A 20,727-nucleotide genomic window follows, 5' to 3' on the forward strand; every position below is an offset into this window, starting at 1 on the left:
ATTCTCAAGCTCTCCTTGTGGACAGTTTTGATGTAACTCTTCATTCTTGATTAATAAAGATGAATTCAGCTTTGCACCAGCTCTAAATCTCTCTTGGGAGGCTGTAGCTCTTGGGGTTGGGCCCATCTCAAGCGCCCAGTACCTCCCCTGTTTATCTTTATGTGTGTTTGCTGCGTTATTGAAATAAAATCTGCTCTTTAGATCGTGCTTTGTTAGTTTGGTTGTTTTTGTTGGTTAAAGTAGATTTTTATGTTTGGGAATCGATTGGTAGGAGTTTGTCATGCATTTAGATCTTTCGGAATGTTCTTGCTCACGTGATGTACATGGTTCTCTTTCCAAACGAGGCTGCTGTTTATTCATTTCGTTGACAGTTAGATTAAGTTAGCTAGGACTTAGTTTGTTTGAAAGAATTCATTGATTCGGTTGAATGTGCATTGTGCAGGGCATCTCTATCACTCACTCACATGGTCAAGCTTCATCAGAGCCATCTGATTCATCCCATATCTAGGCTTCTCGCTTCACACCCATCCTCTTTCCCACGTAACCCTACCTTCTCCTCCATTGTTGTCTCAACTACCTTAAAGCCAAATCAGCCTTCCACATATCATCTCACCACTCCATTCATCAGTTCCTGGGTCACTTTAGACCCCCATCCTACCTCCATAACCATCCATGCATCTTCCATCAATCACCCATCCTCAAAAATCCCATTTCGAAACATCCTGTAGAAGAAATACAGAACTTCCTGTAGAAGTTCATAAACACAGTTGCATGGCATCCAGACTTTGTGAAACTCTCAGAAAGAATGCTAGGGATCCCTTAGACCCTCTCTGTACCATCCCAACCTTTCCCAAAGCATTTCATCCCTTGATCCATCCCTGCACAGTGGAAAACTAGTTAGAAGCACATGCATGATAATTTCAACAACTTAAGCAAAAATACAAAAAGATGTTTTCTTCAGATAGTGATAACTTAGACACATGCATTTCACCTTCCTAGAAGTAATGGCATCTCTTCTCGTAGTTTGCATTCTCATTTTTGCATCAGTAGGACTAGTTGGTAGAATTAGGGTTTTCTAGGGTTTGTATTTCTTTTTGGCTTTCAGTTTCTTTCCGCAAGTAGATTAGCTTCCTTTGAGTTAGCTTTCATCCATTAGTTAAAAAGCTTCTTCTGAGAGCTCATAGAAGTTGGCTTGAGCCCCTAGCGGACTTGTGCCAGCTGACCAAGTGACAGTTGCGGCAAGAGCTAGTACTTGTGCATACAGCACCGTCGCTTCCAAGTTTGTTACGAACTATCGGGTTGATAAAATTAAAGAAGGGAGTTCCAGGAGTTGTAGCATTATTGCTACAATACTAGGGCCCACCACAACCCTCCTTACATCATCGCATGTTCCATCTCGCAACCCGACCATGCATCCATCGCATGTTACATGTTACATCTCATGACCCGACCATGCATGCATCTCCAACCTCCGGAAATTACATCTCACCATGCATGGGCATGTAACGGGACAACTCTTCAGCTAGGAAAGGACTCCAGTCTCCACGGGAAAATACTAACGCGACCTGTAGGGCCTCCAATGTCAGACGAATTGGATGGGCGGGACGAATTGGTGGGTGCCGAACAGTGGATCGATTTGAAATTTGAATTTATCTGCATTCATTGTGAATATTTGCAATGTATCTTTGTTTCTCATTCTCAGATACAGAGGGCACCAGAAAAAGAAAAACGATTCACCTGTGGCTGCTCTATGCCTTGGTCCTCATACTGTCCACATATATTTTTCTTGATATTTATGTGAACCACATGCACAGATTTGGCTTTCTTGGCATTGAGTTTGGCGTTTCTGCGGCTTGCAAATGCCAAGGCTTCACTGCGCAAGTGTTTAAGCATAATGAATGGGAAGCCATGGCCAGAAACAACAGCGAGTTGTGCGGGATGAGAGAAGGATTCTTGGACAAAGATGAAGATCAGGTTGAGAATCCATGGCGGCAGATGAAGTGGATAGGAGGCTGCTACCTGCCCTGTAAAAGGTCATCTCATTGAGAAGCTCGACGATCGCAACAATTTCTGCAGAGGTTTCACCCTCTGATTTTCCAACGATGTGGAGGACAAAACGCACATGTTTCCATGGCTTCTGCCTTCCAAGGCATCTCCATCGCAGACAGCGACGGGTTCTACTGGATCTAGGTGCTAATGCATTCTGCACCAGACTAGCTTGGTTTCTTCACATGTACCCCTTCAATTTCATCGAGATTCACACCTTCGAAGTCGATTCCAAGCTCCTGCAAAAGCCGAGCCTGCTTGCTTTTGACGAAGAGAGTAACGTGGCACAAACAAATCCCTCCTCCCTCACTGTAAAGGCCACTCCCCAACCTCCGCAGTGGATGGTGGATCGAATCCAGCCACACTACAGCTTTGTGTCAGATCCTGGTCGAGCTCTGCAACTAGGGTTCCGACAGTCATCTTACGCCATAGCATTCAGGAACGGCTCTGTAGCCTGCGAGGGTCTGACCTCCAGCGCCTGACAAAGAGCCTCAGGAATTCATTCGACGCACATGGACCCTCCCCAGGGGGGGGCCTCAAAGCCCTCCCCTCTGTCAAATACGACGCCGCCAGAGCACACGGGATCCCTAATCTTTGGGTCGATCCACGCAGACAAGAACACCAAGACATCACCACAGCAGAACAAGTTGAAAGATACAACAATACCGACTAACAAGAACGATGCAGACCGAGAAGGGAAAGACAAGCCAGAGGAACAAACCAACGTCACTTCAAAAACCTGCAAGCCAATAACAGAGGAAAGACCCAAGATAGAACTGCCCAATCAGAAGATCAATGAGAGAATATAGTACATGACAGACCATGCACTCATAGGAAAGTTCATAGGAATGTGGCCAACAGAAAAAGCGCTGCATGGCTAGATCTCGGCAAAGTGGAAACCCAAGGGCGACATCACTCTGCAGCTAGGACTGAAGGGTTTTTTTACTGTTATTTTTTTTTGCTTAGAAGACAAGTTCAGAATCTTAACTCAAGTCCCATACTTCTTTAACTCAGCAGGCTTGTATTTGAGAGAATGGATAGCAAGATTCAACCCGGACAAGGAAGACCTCACCTGGGCCCCTGTTTGGATAAGAATGTACTCTCTTCCAGAGGAATATTGGGATGAAGGAATACTCAAGGATATTGGAAATGGATTGGGGGAATACATAAAAGCGGCGGAAGAAACAAAGCTACGAAGATACACTTCATACGCCCGCATCTGTGTCTTCATGCGACTAGACAAAGCGCTACCTGATTCGGTAAGTCTATCTCATGATGACTATGAATGGATCCAACCTCTGGACTATGAACATGTTCCGTTTCGATGTCGCAAGTGTCATGCTCATGGGCATCTCTTTAGGGATTGCCCGCTAAATATCAAAGCCCCTGTTTCTAACCCCTCTGACCCCTCTGATATGTCAACCCAAGAAGGCTTTACCAAAGTTCATAACTGAAAACGAGCTCACAAAAAACCTGCTCCTGGGAGGAAACCCCATCAAGACTCTGCATCTCTTCCTTCCACGAGTAACAGTTTTCAGATTCTGGCTCAAACCTCAGAAGATCAACCCTTAAGCTCAAGGCCAAGTGCGTTACTGCTATCCACACCTGACATTAACAATCCTTCCAGCTCCACCCCTGTTTCTATCAACTCAAAGGACAAAAAGGCTTCCCCCATGGATAATCAAAATGATAGTACAGGAAAATCGAATGAAATGGAAGTAGATGGATCTTTGAACCATCTCATCTCCCTTGAAGAAATCACTGGTGAAAGAAGTCAACCGCAGATTATGGATGAAGATCCTGAAAATTTCGACATGGAAGGACTGGACTTACTTGAGCTCGAGTAAGCATGCAAAAAGAAAAACTACGATCAAATCCTAGAGATGCAACTCAACAAGCTGGAAATAGTTCTCTCAAAGGTATATCAGTAGAAGCAACTAGGCATCCAACCAAGCAGTTCTTGGGATGGTAGCCTCCCCCCAAGAGACTTCAAAAAGAGAGGGAGAAGAACGGAGATCCAATGAACAATTGAAGTAGGAAAAATCCTGGTGGACTCAAGCAGGTATGCAAAATTGACGAAGTACTACAAACCCTTCATCAATAGTGAATCATGAAGCTCACCTCATGGAATTTAAGGGGCCTCAACAACCCAGGGAAACTCCGAACTCTAAAAAACATGATAAAGTTGGAGAAATCGCAAATGTGTTTTCTTCAAGAAACTAAATGCAATAGCAGTACGCTAGGAAGCATCCTCTCCAGAGCTTGGCCAGGATGCCAATCAGTAGCAGTGGACGCAGAAGGAGCATCAGGGGGACTAGCTATAGTGTGGAACCCGCAAATGATCTTTCTCCATGATTTTCATGCCTCCCACAATATCATACAAGCTACCTTCCACATCATAGGTACTAATATTCATGGAAACCTTACTAATGTCTACTTCCCTCAGGAAGCTGGAAACAAAATAGCCTTACTCAATACAATAGAAGCTCTAAGCTTAAGCAGAATGCATCCTCTATGGATCATTGGAGGGGATTTCAATATGATCACCAAGCTGGAGGAAAAACAAGGTGGGCGAATCAGGCTGGATTAGGAAAATGTCCACTTCAAAGACTTCATACAAAACAACTCTCTCATCGACTTGCAATTCTGCAACGACATACATACTTGGAGCAACCGCAGAGCCGGGAAGTATCAAATCGCCTCAAAGTTAGACAGATTCCTCATCACAGATAATTCGGTACATCTAGGAGGGGATATAGCAACCGCCATTCTCCCTTACTCAGGATTTGACCATTGGCCCATATCTCTCCAATGGCAAAGGCCCGGCAACACAATCAAGCGACCCTTTCACTTCGAAGAGTGTTGGCTTACACATCCTGCTTTTAAGGACTTCGTCAAAACAGTGTGGAGTACCTTCTGCCCACCGGAAGGATCTAAAATGTTTCAGTTTCAACAGAAACTCAAATATCTAAAAACCCAAATTAAGAAATGGAATCAAGAGACATTTGGAAATATCTTCAAGGGGAAACAAACTCTAAACAAGGAAATTGCAGATCTTCAGCAACAAATCATCACCAAGGGACACACCAATTGGACCTTAGAACAGGAGCAACGCATAAATACTCAATTGGAGATGAGGAGAAAGCAAGAGGAAATCCTATGGAGGCAAAAGTGCAGGATAAGATGGTTAAAAGAGGGGGAAAGGAACACTAAATTCTTCCATAGAACTACTGTCCAAAGACGAATGCACAACAACATATCCTTCATTCAGAATCAGGAAGGGACAAGAGTGGAAAAGCATGAAGAAATTGAGGAGGAATTTCTTCAACATTTCAAACAGGTGCACAACGAGCCTAAGGCAAACAGAAATCCAGCCATCGAAAAAATCATCCAAAAGATTCCAAAAATTATCACTGAAGAACATAATGAGCTCCTCCTACGCCCTATTCTCCCTCAGGAAGTGGATATAGCCATGCACCAGCTCAAAGAGGGCAAAGCCCCGGGACCAGATGGTTTCTCGACCACCTTCTATCACAAGTTCTGGGAGATGATAAAAGACGAGGTTTGGCAAGTTGTGGAGGAATCCAGAGCTCTGCATTGGCTCTTACCTGCCCTCAACGCAACCTTCATTGCGCTCATCCCAAAGGAAGAGATTTCTAACACACCGAATAAATTTCACCCTATAGCACTATGCAACGTCATCTACAAAGTTGTCTCTAAAGTAGTAGCAAACAGGCTAAAGCCTCTTCTGCCTTTGCTAATATCACCGGAACAATCTAGCTATGTAGAAGGGCGACAGATCCTCGATGGAATCATCCTCACGCATGAAGTTATTCACTTCCTCAAGCATCACAAACATGCATGTATGATACTGAAGCTTGATCTCTCAAAAGAATTTGATAAACTAAGTTGGACTTATATGAAAAAAATGTTAAATGCTTATGGATTCTCACCCATGTGGGTGCAGTGGATTATGAGTCTTATATCCTCCTCCTTCTTCTCCATTCTTGTGAATGGCATTCCCTCTAAACCTTCAGTCCTTCAAGAGGAATTCGGCAGGGTGATCCTCTTTCCCCCTTCCTTTTTGTTTTAATGGCTGAAGGATTAGGACAGGATATCAAATCTGCTCTCGCCTCCCATCAGCTCAAAGGGCTCTCCATCCATGGTACCCCAGCCATAACCCATCAGCAGTTTGTTGATGATAATATGTTTTTTGGCTACCCTTCGGTTCAGGAAGCCTCCCTATTCAAATCTCTTCTCAACGACTTCTCTGAAGCCTCAGGCACCAACATTAACAATGCCAAATCTCAAATCGTTTTCTTTCATACAGCCCCTGTGGTGCAGCATGCAATAACCTGCATTTTGGGTTTCCCCATTGATTCTCTCCCTTCTAAATATCTTGGAGCCTCCCTAATTGACTCAACCATCAAGCATTCCACCTGGCGCACCTTAATTGAGAAGCTGGATTCTCGTCTCAATCTTTGGATGCATCGAACTCTTAACATTGCTAGCCGAGTGGTGCTCATAAAGGTTGTGCTTCAGGCTATGCCGCTCTACCTGTTTTCAATTCTAGCAGCGCCCAAATGGGTTATAAAACGAATAAAGGATCTTCAACGTAACTTCCTATGGGGGAACACAACTACCAATCTCAAATGGGCTCTGGTAAATTGGACAACTGCATGTATGCCTAAAGAAAAGGGAGGCATTGGATTGCGAGATCCCAATCAAAGCAATGCGATAATGTGTGCCAAACTCTGGTGGCAGTGGCTCTCCAACACTGGCAAACCTTGGGCCATAATCTGGACAGCCAAATATGCAAATCGCATACCACAAAAGGAGCTCATAAGACTTATTCCCAATGCAAAAGGCTCCCTCATATGGAATGCGGCCAAGCAAATTTACATGTTGATACAACACCATAGCTTTTGGGAAGTAAGAAATGGTGAAACAACACGATTCTGGACTGATGCCTGGAACCAAATGCCAAAGCTCAGTAGCACTTTCCACCCTCTTCCATCATACATCAGGGAGGAGCAACAACAGCAAATAATTAGACAACACTGGGCCCAAGAGAATGCGCAAGGATACATGCAATGGATTCAAAGTGACAGGTTAATAAGGAATGTGGATCGCCCTTTCAGGGAGAGTCTGGAACGGGAGCTCCAAAATCGACGCATACGACATTCAGAAGGCAAAGACATACTAAGATGGGGATATAGGCCAAAAGGAACCTTTACAACTTCCGAAGCTTACAAATTAATCAACTCCAACCCGTCTCCCCTCGATCTCCTCTGGGGAAAAATTTGGGATTCAGGTATCTGGCCTAAAGTATCTCTCTTTCTTTGGCTGGTTGGACATCAGAAAATTCTAACATGGGATAGGCTAAGGAGAAGAAATTACCATGGTCCCTCAATGTGTGTCAACTGCAAAGCCCAGGAGGAAACCCTTCAGCACTTGTTTGACTCTTGCGCTATGGCCAATCATGATCCAGGTGGATATTGGTGGCCACCTGCCAAGTCCACCTAGACCCCCACCATTGTCCCTCTTGACATTTTCAGTTTCCTTAATTATAGCACAATTTACTATTTTTAGCAGTTTTCGGGTCCTAAACTTCCGGAGCCGTTTTGAGGCCCTAAACGACGTTTTTTGGGAAATCCCGCTTGTGCGATTTTTTAGATAAAAAATCGTTGTTTGCGTTATAGTCCTCGGGCTATCATGCGTGTAAAACGGAGATCGTATGCCAAAGTTACGACCCCGGAAGTTGATGTACCAATTTACCCAAACGGGGCCCATAGTTTGGCGTTTTCATCTTCTAGGGTTAGGTTTTGGAATGTTAAGGGTTTTCCATTGTTTCTCAATAATAAATAGGCCTTCGAGCCTCATTGTAAAGACAGTTCGGAACAGTTAAGAGGCATGTAGCCGACACATCTCTTCTCAGAGATAAGCTACCATCGCCCTAGCTGGGTCATTTCTATTTGTAAGCATATTTCAGTATTCTCCATTAGTGAAATGAAGTATTATTTCCGCTGCATCTCTATTTTTATGGTTATCGCATCTCTGTATTTATGGTTATCTCTGTAATCTATTGCGTTCCTGCTTAAATCCGGATCAGTGGTATCAGAGCGGTCTGCTTTTTCTCTGTTTTTCTTTGCATGTCCCCAACGAGGTCGGGATATAAGGAGTTAGGGCTTGAGCTGGTTGAACCCTTGCAAGACCAGCCTCGCAAATCTCGACGGCCTCCCATGGCGGATAAGAAGAAAGACGAGGGAGCAGGAGATCCCATCAAAATCTTGCTCGAAGAAGCCCTCGAGCGACAACGGAACGCGATGATGGACAACTTTGCCCAAATCCTTCAGCGGCTACCCAAAGGTGACGCATCAGCTTCCAGCAGCTACTCTGGAAACGCCACACCGTTTAAGGTACAAGTTAATTTTGAAATCCCCATCTTTGAGGGTCAAATAGACGCAGATGCCATAGATAAATGGTTAAATCTGCTAGATGGGTATTTTTCTGTTCATGAATTTTCAAGTCGGGAAAAGATTGTTTTCGCTCTTCTCAAAGCAGCCCCCCACGTCAAGGACTGGTGGGAGACCTACTGCGAGCAGAAGGATGAAACTACAGGCTCGCTATTCTCAGCCGCACCCACCTGGAATTCATTCCGAGATGCCATCAAGGAGCAATACTACCCTGTTGGAAGCTATGAGGATGAATACATAAAGTGGACCACGCTGCGGCAGGGAAGGGATCAAGATGTGCCAGAGTTCACCAATCTTTTCCATACCCTTCGCACGAAGTTGGGTATCAAGGATTCGGAGCAGCATCTGATACTCAAATACCGCGGTTGCCTGCACAAGTACATCCAGGAAGAAATGGAATTCCTGAACATCTCATCGCTCGGCATAGCATACCGATATGCCGTCAAGATCGAGCAGAAGTTTAAACAAAAGAAGCGAGACTTTGGATCTACAAATCCAAAGCAAGGGAAAGGTGCTCCTAAACCACAAAACAAGGGACAAAGCCAAGGCGGGGCAGCCCAAGACAACCCGCAAAAGCTACAAGCAAAGAACAGTGCCGCAAAGCCGAAAAAGGACACGGGAAAATGGTGTGAGTTCCATAAGAGCTCCACTCACAACACAAGTGAGTGTCGGGCCAAGCAGTCACTGATGGCCGAACTAAAGGTTTCAGAATCAGATGCATGTTCCGACTCTGAGTCAGAAACAGACAAGGGGAATGACAAAGGGAAGCAGATCATTGATGCGGATCCCAACGCCACTGTTGCTACTGCCAAGATCCAGAAAAATGAACCCGAAGATCCAGAGGAGGAGGAGCGTCTCTTCCACTCCCAGATGTGGGTAAGGGGCTCCCCACTACAGTTCATTGTCGATAGAGGGAGCCAAAAGAACCTCATTTCGGCAGAGCTCGTGAAGCAGTTGGGCTTACCGACCACAGCACATCCACAACCGTACACTATCGGGTGGCTGCACCAAGGACGGGATCTTCGCGTGAGCCAACAGTGTCGCCTTCCATACAACATCAAGCCCTTCACAGATGAGGTATTGTGTGACATTGCTCCGCTTGAAGTTTGTGATGTATTATTAGGACAACCATACTTGTGGAAGCGACATGCTGTGTATGAATCAAGGCCCCGTGCTGTTATTATTACTTTGGGAAATCAGTTGTACAGGATACCAGAGGTAGCACCGCCTACTGCCATCTCTTTGATTACTGCAAAACAATGCAGTAAGCTCATTTCCAAAACTGGAAAATTTGTTTTCCTGATGATATGCCCTCAAGGAAAGAAGAAGACGGTGGCCACAACCTCCAGACAGGGCCCCTCTGCACGACAACTACAGATGGACAAGGTCGTGGAGGAGTACGAGGACATCTTCACCTCCCCCGTAGGGGTTCCTCTGCACTGTTAGGTCAAGCACTCCATCGATCTGACCCCAGGTGCACCCTTACCCAATGGACCAATTTATCGGCGCTCCGTTCTGGAGAACGATGAAATCAAGAGGCAGATTCAGGAGCTTCTGCAAAAAGGCCACATCCGTCCGAGTTCATCGCCTTGCGGGAGCCCAATTGTGTTGGTACAGAAGAAGGATGGGACTTGGAGACTCTGTATTGACTATCGAGCGCTGAACAAGATCACTGTCCGTAATAGGTACCCGATCCCGCGGATTGATGACCTCCTAGACCAACTAAAGGGGGCAAAATATTTCAGCAAGATTGATCTGAAGTCAGGATATCACCAGGTACCAATCGAACCCTCTGATGTGTGGAAGACTGCCTTCAAAGCCAAAGAGGGCCTTTTCGAATGGTTGGTTATGCCTTTCGGGTTGACAAATGCTCCTGCAACCTTCATGAGGCTAATGGATGACATCTTGCGGCCATACACCAACTCATTTGTAGTGGTATACTTGGATGACATTCTGATCGTCAGCCAGAGTTGGGAAGAGCACCTCCACCACATCCGACAGGTTCTCCAAACACTGCGGCAACACAAGCTATGTGCCAATTTGGAGAAATGCACTTTTGGCATGACCCAGGTTCAGTATCTGGGATACATTATTAATGAACAGGGGGTGCATGTGGATCCAGCCAAGATCAAAGTCATTCGGGATTGGCCACCTCCGACCACTTTGACAGAGCTCCGCAGCTTTCTAGGTCTTGCCAACTTCTACCGCAGGTTCGTGTTGGGTTTTTCTCATATCACTTGGCCTTTGAGTCAAGTCACCAAGGGCGGGGTGAAGGCAAAATTCTTTTGGTCTGAATCTCAACAGAAGGCATTCATAGAGTTGAAAGATCGCCTCTGCACAGCACCAGTGCTCGCTTTACCAGATTTACAACAACCATTTGAGGTCGAGACAGATGCCTCTGACTATGCTATTGGGGCAGTCCTTACTCAACACGGGCATCCTGTGGCATATCACAGTGAAACACTTTCAGACACGGTCCGGAAGTATCCCACTTATGATAAAGAGATGTATTCCATTGTACAGGCTTGTCGGCAATGGAAGCACTACATTTTGGGGAAGGAAACGGTCATCCACACAGACCACCGACCCCTACAGTTCATACAGACCCAAGGGAAATTGCAGAATGATCGCCATCAGAAGTGGTCCACATACCTGCAACAGTTCCATTTGAATATCAAGTATAAGAAGGGCAGCACTAATAATGTTGCAGATTGCCTCAGTCGACCACCGATCATGGCGTTAACCACCGTCCTCAACTCTTGTGGGCATGAGACTTCTGATTGGCCACTACTCTACAAAAGCGACCCGGAATTCGGCCACACATACCAGAACCTCTTGGAGGGTCAGCATGTTCCAGATTTTCACCTCCAGGACGACCTGTTATGCCACTTGGGTCACCTTTGTGTTCCTTCAAGCGAGCGTGCCAAGATGATTTGGGAAGCACACTATAGTCGAGTTGCTGGTCATTTCGGGGTCGAGAAAACAGTGGCAGTGCTGCAAAAGTATTTCTATTGGCAGAATCTTCGACAGGATGTTGGGAAGTACATCAGATCATGTACTGCCTGTGCCATTGCCAAACCGACCATCAAGAAGCAAGGCCTCTATACCCCACTGCCTACCCCTAGCCAACCTTGGGAATCCATCTCCATGGATTACATGTCTGGCCTTCCTTCCACTAAGCATGGAAATGACTGTGTTTTTGTAGTCGTCGACAGGTTCTCGAAGATGGCCATCATGGCGGCCTGCAAGAAGAACATCACAGCAGAAGCCACTGCTAAACTCTTCTTTGAACGAGTTTGGGTGCACTTTGGGATTCCACAGTCTATCATCTCAGATCGGGACAGTCGGTTCCTCAGTACATTTTGGTCCAGTCTCTGGTCAATGCTGGACACCAAACTCACTAAGTCCACCGCCTTCCATCCTCAAACTGATGGCCAGACAGAGGTTTTCAATAGGATGATTGTACACATTCTGCGCATGTACAACTCAAAGCATCCACGCACATGGGACGAGAGCCTCCCCTATGTTCAGCACAGCTACAACCGAGCTCTTCACAGCTCCACTGGCCATAGCCCTTTTCAGGTGGGCTTGGGATTCCAGCCATTATACCCCATTGATGTGGCCATGCCATTTGCAGCTACTCACGCAGATTCTGCTCATGTCCAGTCTGAAACAAACAAGGCGACCAGCTTCATTGAGCACATCCAACATATTCGCCAGCAGGTCCATGACATTCTGGAGAAATCAAATGCCAAGTTCAAGCAGCGACATGATCAACATCGAGTGCCACACAAGTTCCAGGTGGGTGACAAAGTCTGGTTGCATTTACAAAAGGAACGCCTTACTGGAGCCTATCAGAAACTGAGACCACTCCGATATGGTCCCTACACCATTACTAAGGCTGTGGGAGACAATGCATTTGAACTCAGCATTCCCCCATTCATTGGCCTGCACCCAGTGTTCAATGTGGACCGCCTTCGGCCATACTTTCCACCATTGCTAGATACATCCGACATTGCAGAACAGCTCACCCCCACAGAATTAAATCCAGATTGCATGGAACAAGCTGCAACTGATCGAATCATGGACACACAGATCAAGAATACTCGCCGACAGAATATTCAACTGTATCGAGTTGTCAAAGCAGGCCAACTCCTTCACAATGGCAAGTGGCTCACCAGGGACCAAGTTCAGCAAAAGTTTCCCCATCTCATGGAGGAACTCAACGCAATGGGGACCATTGCTTCCTAAGGGGGGAGGAATGATCCAGGTGGATATTGGTGGCCACCTGCCAAGTCCACCTAGACCCCCACCATTGTCCCTCTTGACATTTTCAGTTTCCTTAATTATAGCACAATTTACTATTTTTAGCAGTTTTCGGGTCCTAAACTTCCGGAGCCGTTTTGAGGCCCTAAACGACGTTTTTTGGGAAATCCCGCTCCCTGCGATTTTTTAGATAAAAAATCGTTGTTTGCGTTATAGTCCTCAGAAAGATCTTTTCAACGGGCTATCATGCGTGTAAAACGGAGATCGTATGCCAAAGTTACGACCCCAGGAAGTTGATGTACCAATTTACCCAAACGGGGCCCATAGTTTGGCGTTTTCATCTTCTAGGGTTAGGTTTTGGAATGTTAAGGGTTTTCCATTGTTTCTCAATAATAAATAGGCCTTCGAGCCTCATTGTAAAGACAGTTCGGAACAGTTAAGAGGCATGTAGCCGACACATCTCTTCTCAGAGATAAGCTACCATCGCCCTAGCTGGGTCATTTCTATTTGTAAGCATATTTCAGTATTCTCCATTAGTGAAATGAAGTATTATTTCCGCTGCATCTCTATTTTTATGGTTATCGCATCTCTGTATTTATGGTTATCTCTGTAATCTATTGCGTTCCTGCTTAAATCCGGATCAGTGGTATCAGAGCGGTCTGCTTTTTCTCTGTTTTTCTTTGCATGTCCCCAACGAGGTCGGGATATAAGGAGTTAGGGCTTGAGCTGGTTGAACCCTTGCAAGACCAGCCTCGCAAATCTCGACGGCCTCCCATGGCGGATAAGAAGAAAGACGAGGGAGCAGGAGATCCCATCAAAATCTTGCTCGAAGAAGCCCTCGAGCGACAACGGAACGCGATGATGGACAACTTTGCCCAAATCCTTCAGCGGCTACCCAAAGGTGACGCATCAGCTTCCAGCAGCTACTCTGGAAACGCCACACCGTTTAAGGTACAAGTTAATTTTGAAATCCCCATCTTTGAGGGTCAAATAGACGCAGATGCCATAGATAAATGGTTAAATCTGCTAGATGGGTATTTTTCTGTTCATGAATTTTCAAGTCGGGAAAAGATTGTTTTCGCTCTTCTCAAAGCAGCCCCCCACGTCAAGGACTGGTGGGAGACCTACTGCGAGCAGAGGGATGAAACTACAGGCTCGCTATTCTCAGCCGCACCCACCTGGAATTCATTCCGAGATGCCATCAAGGAGCAATACTACCCTGTTGGAAGCTATGAGGATGAATACATAAAGTGGACCACGCTGCGGCAGGGAAGGGATCAAGATGTGCCAGAGTTCACCAATCTTTTCCATACCCTTCGCACGAAGTTGGGTATCAAGGATTCGGAGCAGCATCTGATACTCAAATACCGCGGTTGCCTGCACAAGTACATCCAGGAAGAAATGGAATTCCTGAACATCTCATCGCTCGGCATAGCATACCGATATGCCGTCAAGATCGAGCAGAAGTTTAAACAAAAGAAGCGAGACTTTGGATCTACAAATCCAAAGCAAGGGAAAGGTGCTCCTAAACCACAGAACAAGGGACAAAGCCAAGGCGGGGCAGCCCAAGACAACCCGCAAAAGCTACAAGCAAAGAACAGTGCCGCAAAGCCGAAAAAGGACACGGGAAAATGGTGTGAGTTCCATAAGAGCTCCACTCACAACACAAGTGAGTGTCGGGCCAAGCAGTCACTGATGGCCGAACTAAAGGTTTCAGAATCAGATGCATGTTCCGACTCTGAGTCAGAAACAGACAAGGGGAATGACAAAGGGAAGCAGATCATTGATGCGGATCCCAACGCCACTGTTGCTACTGCCAAGATCCAGAAAAATGAACCCGAAGATCCAGAGGAGGAGGAGCGTCTCTTCCACTCCCAGATGTGGGTAAGGGGCTCCCCACTACAGTTCATTGTCGATAGAGGGAGCCAAAAGAACCTCATTTCGGCAGAGCTCGTGAAGCAGTTGGGCTTACCGACCACAGCACATCCACAACCGTACACTATCGGGTGGCTGCACCAAGGACGGGATCTTCGCGTGAGCCAACAGTGTCGCCTTCCATACAACATCAAGCCCTTCACAGATGAGGTATTGTGTGACATTGCTCCGCTTGAAGTTTGTGATGTATTATTAGGACAACCATACTTGTGGAAGCGACATGCTGTGTATGAATCAAGGCCCCGTGCTGTTATTATTACTTTGGGAAATCAGTTGTACAGGATACCAGAGGTAGCACCGCCTACTGCCATCTCTTTGATTACTGCAAAACAATGCAGTAAGCTCATTTCCAAAACTGGAAAATTTGTTTTCCTGATGATATGCCCTCAAGGAAAGAAGAAGACGGTGGCCACAACCTCCAGACAGGGCCCCTCTGCACGACAACTACAGATGGACAAGGTCGTGGAGGAGTACGAGGACATCTTCACCTCCCCCGTAGGGGTTCCTCTGCACTGTTAGGTCAAGCACTCCATCGATCTGACCCCAGGTGCACCCTTACCCAATGGACCAATTTATCGGCGCTCCGTTCTGGAGAACGATGAAATCAAGAGGCAGATTCAGGAGCTTCTGCAAAAAGGCCACATCCGTCCGAGTTCATCGCCTTGCGGGAGCCCAATTGTGTTGGTACAGAAGAAGGATGGGACTTGGAGACTCTGTATTGACTATCGAGCGCTGAACAAGATCACTGTCCGTAATAGGTACCCGATCCCGCGGATTGATGACCTCCTAGACCAACTAAAGGGGGCAAAATATTTCAGCAAGATTGATCTGAAGTCAGGATATCACCAGGTACCAATCGAACCCTCTGATGTGTGGAAGACTGCCTTCAAAGCCAAAGAGGGCCTTTTCGAATGGTTGGTTATGCCTTTCGGGTTGACAAATGCTCCTGCAACCTTCATGAGGCTAATGGATGACATCTTGCGGCCATACACCAACTCATTTGTAGTGGTATACTTGGATGACATTCTGATCGTCAGCCAGAGTTGGGAAGAGCACCTCCACCACATCCGACAGGTTCTCCAAACACTGCGGCAACACAAGCTATGTGCCAATTTGGAGAAATGCACTTTTGGCATGACCCAGGTTCAGTATCTGGGATACATTATTAATGAACAGGGGGTGCATGTGGATCCAGCCAAGATCAAAGTCATTCGGGATTGGCCACCTCCGACCACTTTGACAGAGCTCCGCAGCTTTCTAGGTCTTGCCAACTTCTACCGCAGGTTCGTGTTGGGTTTTTCTCATATCACTTGGCCTTTGAGTCAAGTCACCAAGGGCGGGGTGAAGGCAAAATTCTTTTGGTCTGAATCTCAACAGAAGGCATTCATAGAGTTGAAAGATCGCCTCTGCACAGCACCAGTGCTCGCTTTACCAGATTTACAACAACCATTTGAGGTCGAGACAGATGCCTCTGACTATGCTATTGGGGCAGTCCTTACTCAACACGGGCATCCTGTGGCATATCACAGTGAAACACTTTCAGACACGGTCCGGAAGTATCCCACTTATGATAAAGAGATGTATTCCATTGTACAGGCTTGTCGGCAATGGAAGCACTACATTTTGGGGAAGGAAACGGTCATCCACACAGACCACCGACCCCTACAGTTCATACAGACCCAAGGGAAATTGCAGAATGATCGCCATCAGAAGTGGTCCACATACCTGCAACAGTTCCATTTGAATATCAAGTATAAGAAGGGCAGCACTAATAATGTTGCAGATTGCCTCAGCCGACCACCGATCATGGCGTTAACCACCGTCCTCAACTCTTGTGGGCATGAGACTTCTGATTGGCCACTACTCTACAAAAGCGACCCGGAATTCGGCCACACATACCAAAACCTCTTGGAGGGTCAGCATGTTCCAGATTTTCACCTCCAGGACGACCTGTTATGCCACTTGGGTCACCTTTGTGTTCCTTCAAGCGAGCGTGCCAAGATGATTTGGGAAGCACACTATAGTCGAGTTGCTGGTCATTTCTGGGTCGAGAAAACAGTGGCAGTGCTGCAAAAGTATTTCTATTGGCCGAATCTTCGACAGGATGTTGGGAAGTACATCAGATCATGTACTGCCTGTGCCATTGCCAAACCGACCATCAAGAAGCAAGGCCTCTATACCCCACTGCCTACCCCTAGCCAACCTTGGGAATCCATCTCCATGGATTACATGTCTGGCCTTCCTTCCACTAAGCATGGAAATGACTGTGTTTTTGTAGTCGTCGACAGGTTCTCGAAGATGGCCATCATGGCGGCCTGCAAGAAGAACATCACAGCAGAAGCCACTGCTAAACTCTTCTTTGAACGAGTTTGGGTGCACTTTGGGATTCCACAGTCTATCATCTCAGATCGGGACAGTCGGTTCCTCAGTACATTTTGGTCCAGTCTCTGGTCAATGCTGGACACCAAACTCACTAAGTCCACCGCCTTCCATCCTCAAACTGATGGCCAGACAGAGGTTGTCAATAGGATGATTGTACACATTCTGCGCATGTACAACTCAAAGCATCCACGCACATGGGATGAGAGCCTCCCCTATGTTCAGCACAGCTACAACCGAGCTCTTCACAGCTCCACTGGCCATAGCCCTTTTCAGGTGGGCTTGGGATTCCAGCCATTATACCCCATTGATGTGGCCATGCCATTTGCAGCTACTCACGCAGATTCTGCTCATGTCCAGTCTGAAACAAACAAGGCGACCAGCTTCATTGAGCACATCCAACATATTCGCCAGCAGGTCCATGACATTCTGGAGAAATCAAATGCCAAGTTCAAGCAGCGACATGATCAACATCGAGTGCCACACAAGTTCCAGGTGGGTGACAAAGTCTGGTTGCATTTACAAAAGGAACGCCTTACTGGAGCCTATCAGAAACTGAGACCACTCCGATATGGTCCCTACACCATTACTAAGGCTGTGGGAGACAATGCATTTGAACTCAGCATTCCCCCATTCCTTGGCCTGCACCCAGTGTTCAACGTGGACCGTCTTCGGCCATACTTTCCACCATTGCTAAATACATCCGACATTGCAGAACAGCTCACCCCCACAGAATTAAATCCAGATTGCATGGAACAAGCTGCAACTGATCGAATCATGGACACACAGATCAAGAATACTCGCCGACAGAATATTCAACTGTATCGAGTTGTCAAAGCAGGCCAACTCCTTCACAATGGCAAGTGGCTCACCAGGGACCAAGTTCAGCAAAAGTTTCCCCATATCATGGAGGAACTCAACGCAATGGGGACCATTGCTTCCTAAGGGGGGAGGAATGATCCAGGTGGATATTGGTGGCCACCTGCCAAGTTCACCTAGACCCCCACCATTGTCCCTCTTGACATTTTCAGTTTCCTTAATTATAGCACAATTTACTATTTTTAGCAGTTTTCGGGTCCTAAACTTCCGGAGCCGTTTTTAGGCCCTAAACGACGTTTTTTGGGAAATCCCGCTCCCTGCGATTTTTTAGATAAAAAATCGTTGTTTGCGTTATAGTCCTCAGAAAGATCTTTTCAACGGGCTATCATGCGTGTAAAACGGAGATCGTATGCCAAAGTTACGACCCCGGGAAGTTGATGTACCAATTTACCCAAACGGGGCCCATAGTTTGGCGTTTTCATCTTCTAGGGTTAGGTTTTGGAATGTTAAGGGTTTTCCATTGTTTCTCAATAATAAATAGGCCTTCGAGCCTCATTGTAAAGACAGTTCGGAACAGTTCAGAGGCATGTAGCCGACACATCTCTTCTCAGAGATAAGCTACCATCGCCCTAGCTGGGTCATTTCTATTTGTAAGCATATTTCAGTATTCTCCATTAGTGAAATGAAGTATTATTTCCGCTGCATCTCTATTTTTATGGTTATCGCATCTCTGTATTTATGGTTATCTCTGTAATCTATTGCGTTCCTGCTTAAATCCGAATCAAATCAGTTATGGGAGAAGGTAAGCTTCAGATGTCAGAGAAGATGTAGAGTGGCAGAGGACATCATAAATACTCTGCGTCAATGGCAAAAGAAACCATTCAAGAGTGGAATTCTTAACCATCTATGGAAAATAATTCCAGGTCTGCTAGTTTGGGGAATTTGGAAAGAAAGGAACAAACGTATATTCAAAGATCAAAGTTCTCCTTTAGAAAACATATGGAGTAGATTCTGCTCAAACCTCAAAGAAACTCTGCTGATACATACCTGGACTAAGGACGACCTTCCCTCAATCGACAGTGAGAGAGCCATTTGGGAAAACTGGAATATACAACTCCCTAATGTAACTCTCAACAATGCCCTAGCAACCATCAATTCAAACAGAGATTCATGGACAGCTCCTCCAAAGCACACTTTTAAGCTCAATTTTGATGGAGCCTCAAAGGGTAACCCTGGAAAAGCAGGCTATGGTGGATATTCAGGAATCATGTAGGAAAGCCTCAACTGATTTACTTTTGAAATATTGGTTGGGACACCAACAACTAGGCGGAAATGGAAGGCTTATGGCAAGGTCTCCTCTTAGCAAGAACACACAATTACCATCCTCTGGAGGTAGAGGGAGACTCTCTACTCCTTATCAATATGGTCAAACAACTCCTCAATGGTTCTCATGCTAGCAAGATTGCTACGAGTTGGAGACTGGAGGCCAGATTAGAAGCAATAGAACTCAAGATTCTTAACAACAGAGCAATAATCTTCAGTCATGTTAAGAGGGATGGCAACAAAGTCGCCGACATCCTAGCCAATGTGGGGGTAGAAAGCAATCTCGCCTTACTCACAGGACTAATAAACATAATTCCGAACAATGATAAAATACAGGAATGCAATCAGCTGGTTCAAGAAGAAGCTACACCCCCGGATGTGGGTGATCTGTAATGCTTTAACTGTGATGGGACGGAGGAGGGCGCAGCATGGAAGGCACCTGTCCAGCATGGTCGCCGGACAGAATATCATGTGGAAGGTTATGAACACGCAGGTGATTAACATTATGGTAGAGTTTTTGTTTGGTCTAGACATTAAATCGTTGTTCAGTTTCGCTTGCACTGGAGGATCTCTACCTGCAACGATCTTGATTGCCATAGTAATGGCGGGTGAGGATCGAGGGGGTGGCACTCGCGTATTTAATAGCTTCAGCTTCAGCAACATGCTACTGTGTTTCATTCTGCTTGGGATGATTCAGAGTTCTGATACAGATTGGGCTTGGGGGGTTCACTCTCCGGTTGCTGTCTTCGGATTGCGCCTGAGGCAGTGGAAGCACAGCCACTCTCCATAGGGCTCACGGTGCGTAATTTCCCCTGAGCTGTTGGCGGCAACACCTATGGTGTTCGTGGAATTCTCATTGCTAGTCGTGGAATTTCCACTGAAGGAGATTTCAACTTTGTTGTTCGAGCTTTTTTGTTCGCTATGTCGAGACCCCGCCAGCGCATGCTCAGCCGTAGAGGCTCCGGCCGGGGCAATCCTTCTCGCCCTTCTGTCGGGTCTGGCTCCATGGGGCAGGCTCCTCCTTCTCTGGGAACAAAGAGCATTCTAAGACCAAGTCAATACCTGGACCCAAGCTCTCCGGACTCCTCCAATTCACCGTCCTTTGGCTCAGCTATATTCTCGTTCAATTGTTCTCTCAATCGCCCTCGGATTATGGCTAATGTCTCTGTTCTCTTCTTAGAAGAAGCCCAAGAAGAGGGCGAGCCCAGTGCCCCTTTGCCTCACATTGAGGAAGATCAAAATCCCAACTCTCCGAGGCCTTCTACTGATATGCAACACGGGACATCTCAGCCAGCTAGCACCGTCAATATAGTGCCAGTTGCTCGTGCTCAGCCGGACAGGCAGGAATAGGAAAAGGGATGGTGCAGGATTGTGGAGGAGTCACCCGACTAGTAAACTTATGTTTCAGCTGTCCATCAGTTTTTGAAGCCCAGTGGAAAGGAGGAAAAGGTTCCTTTTGGCTCTGTTTGTCAAATTCTATCTA

General features: G+C 46.4%; 1 protein-coding gene across 1 annotated transcript; it reads left to right on the forward strand.

Moving 5' to 3' along the window:
• Positions 1 to 6,138: 6,138 nt before the first annotated feature.
• On the forward strand, positions 6,139 to 19,194 carry LOC149257681 (uncharacterized). Its single transcript, XM_089382466.1, has 2 exons — positions 6,139 to 7,360; positions 18,845 to 19,194. The coding sequence occupies exons 1-2, from the start codon at positions 6,139 to 6,141 to the stop codon at positions 19,192 to 19,194; spliced, it is 1,572 nt and encodes a 523-aa protein (XP_089238592.1).
• Positions 19,195 to 20,727: the final 1,533 nt, after the last annotated feature.

Source organism: Pinus tabuliformis, chromosome 6 (assembly GCF_031772625.1).
Source record: "Pinus tabuliformis cultivar Carrire ecotype Pingquan chromosome 6, CPIR1, whole genome shotgun sequence".
Lineage (NCBI taxonomy): Eukaryota > Viridiplantae > Streptophyta > Pinopsida > Pinales > Pinaceae > Pinus > Pinus tabuliformis.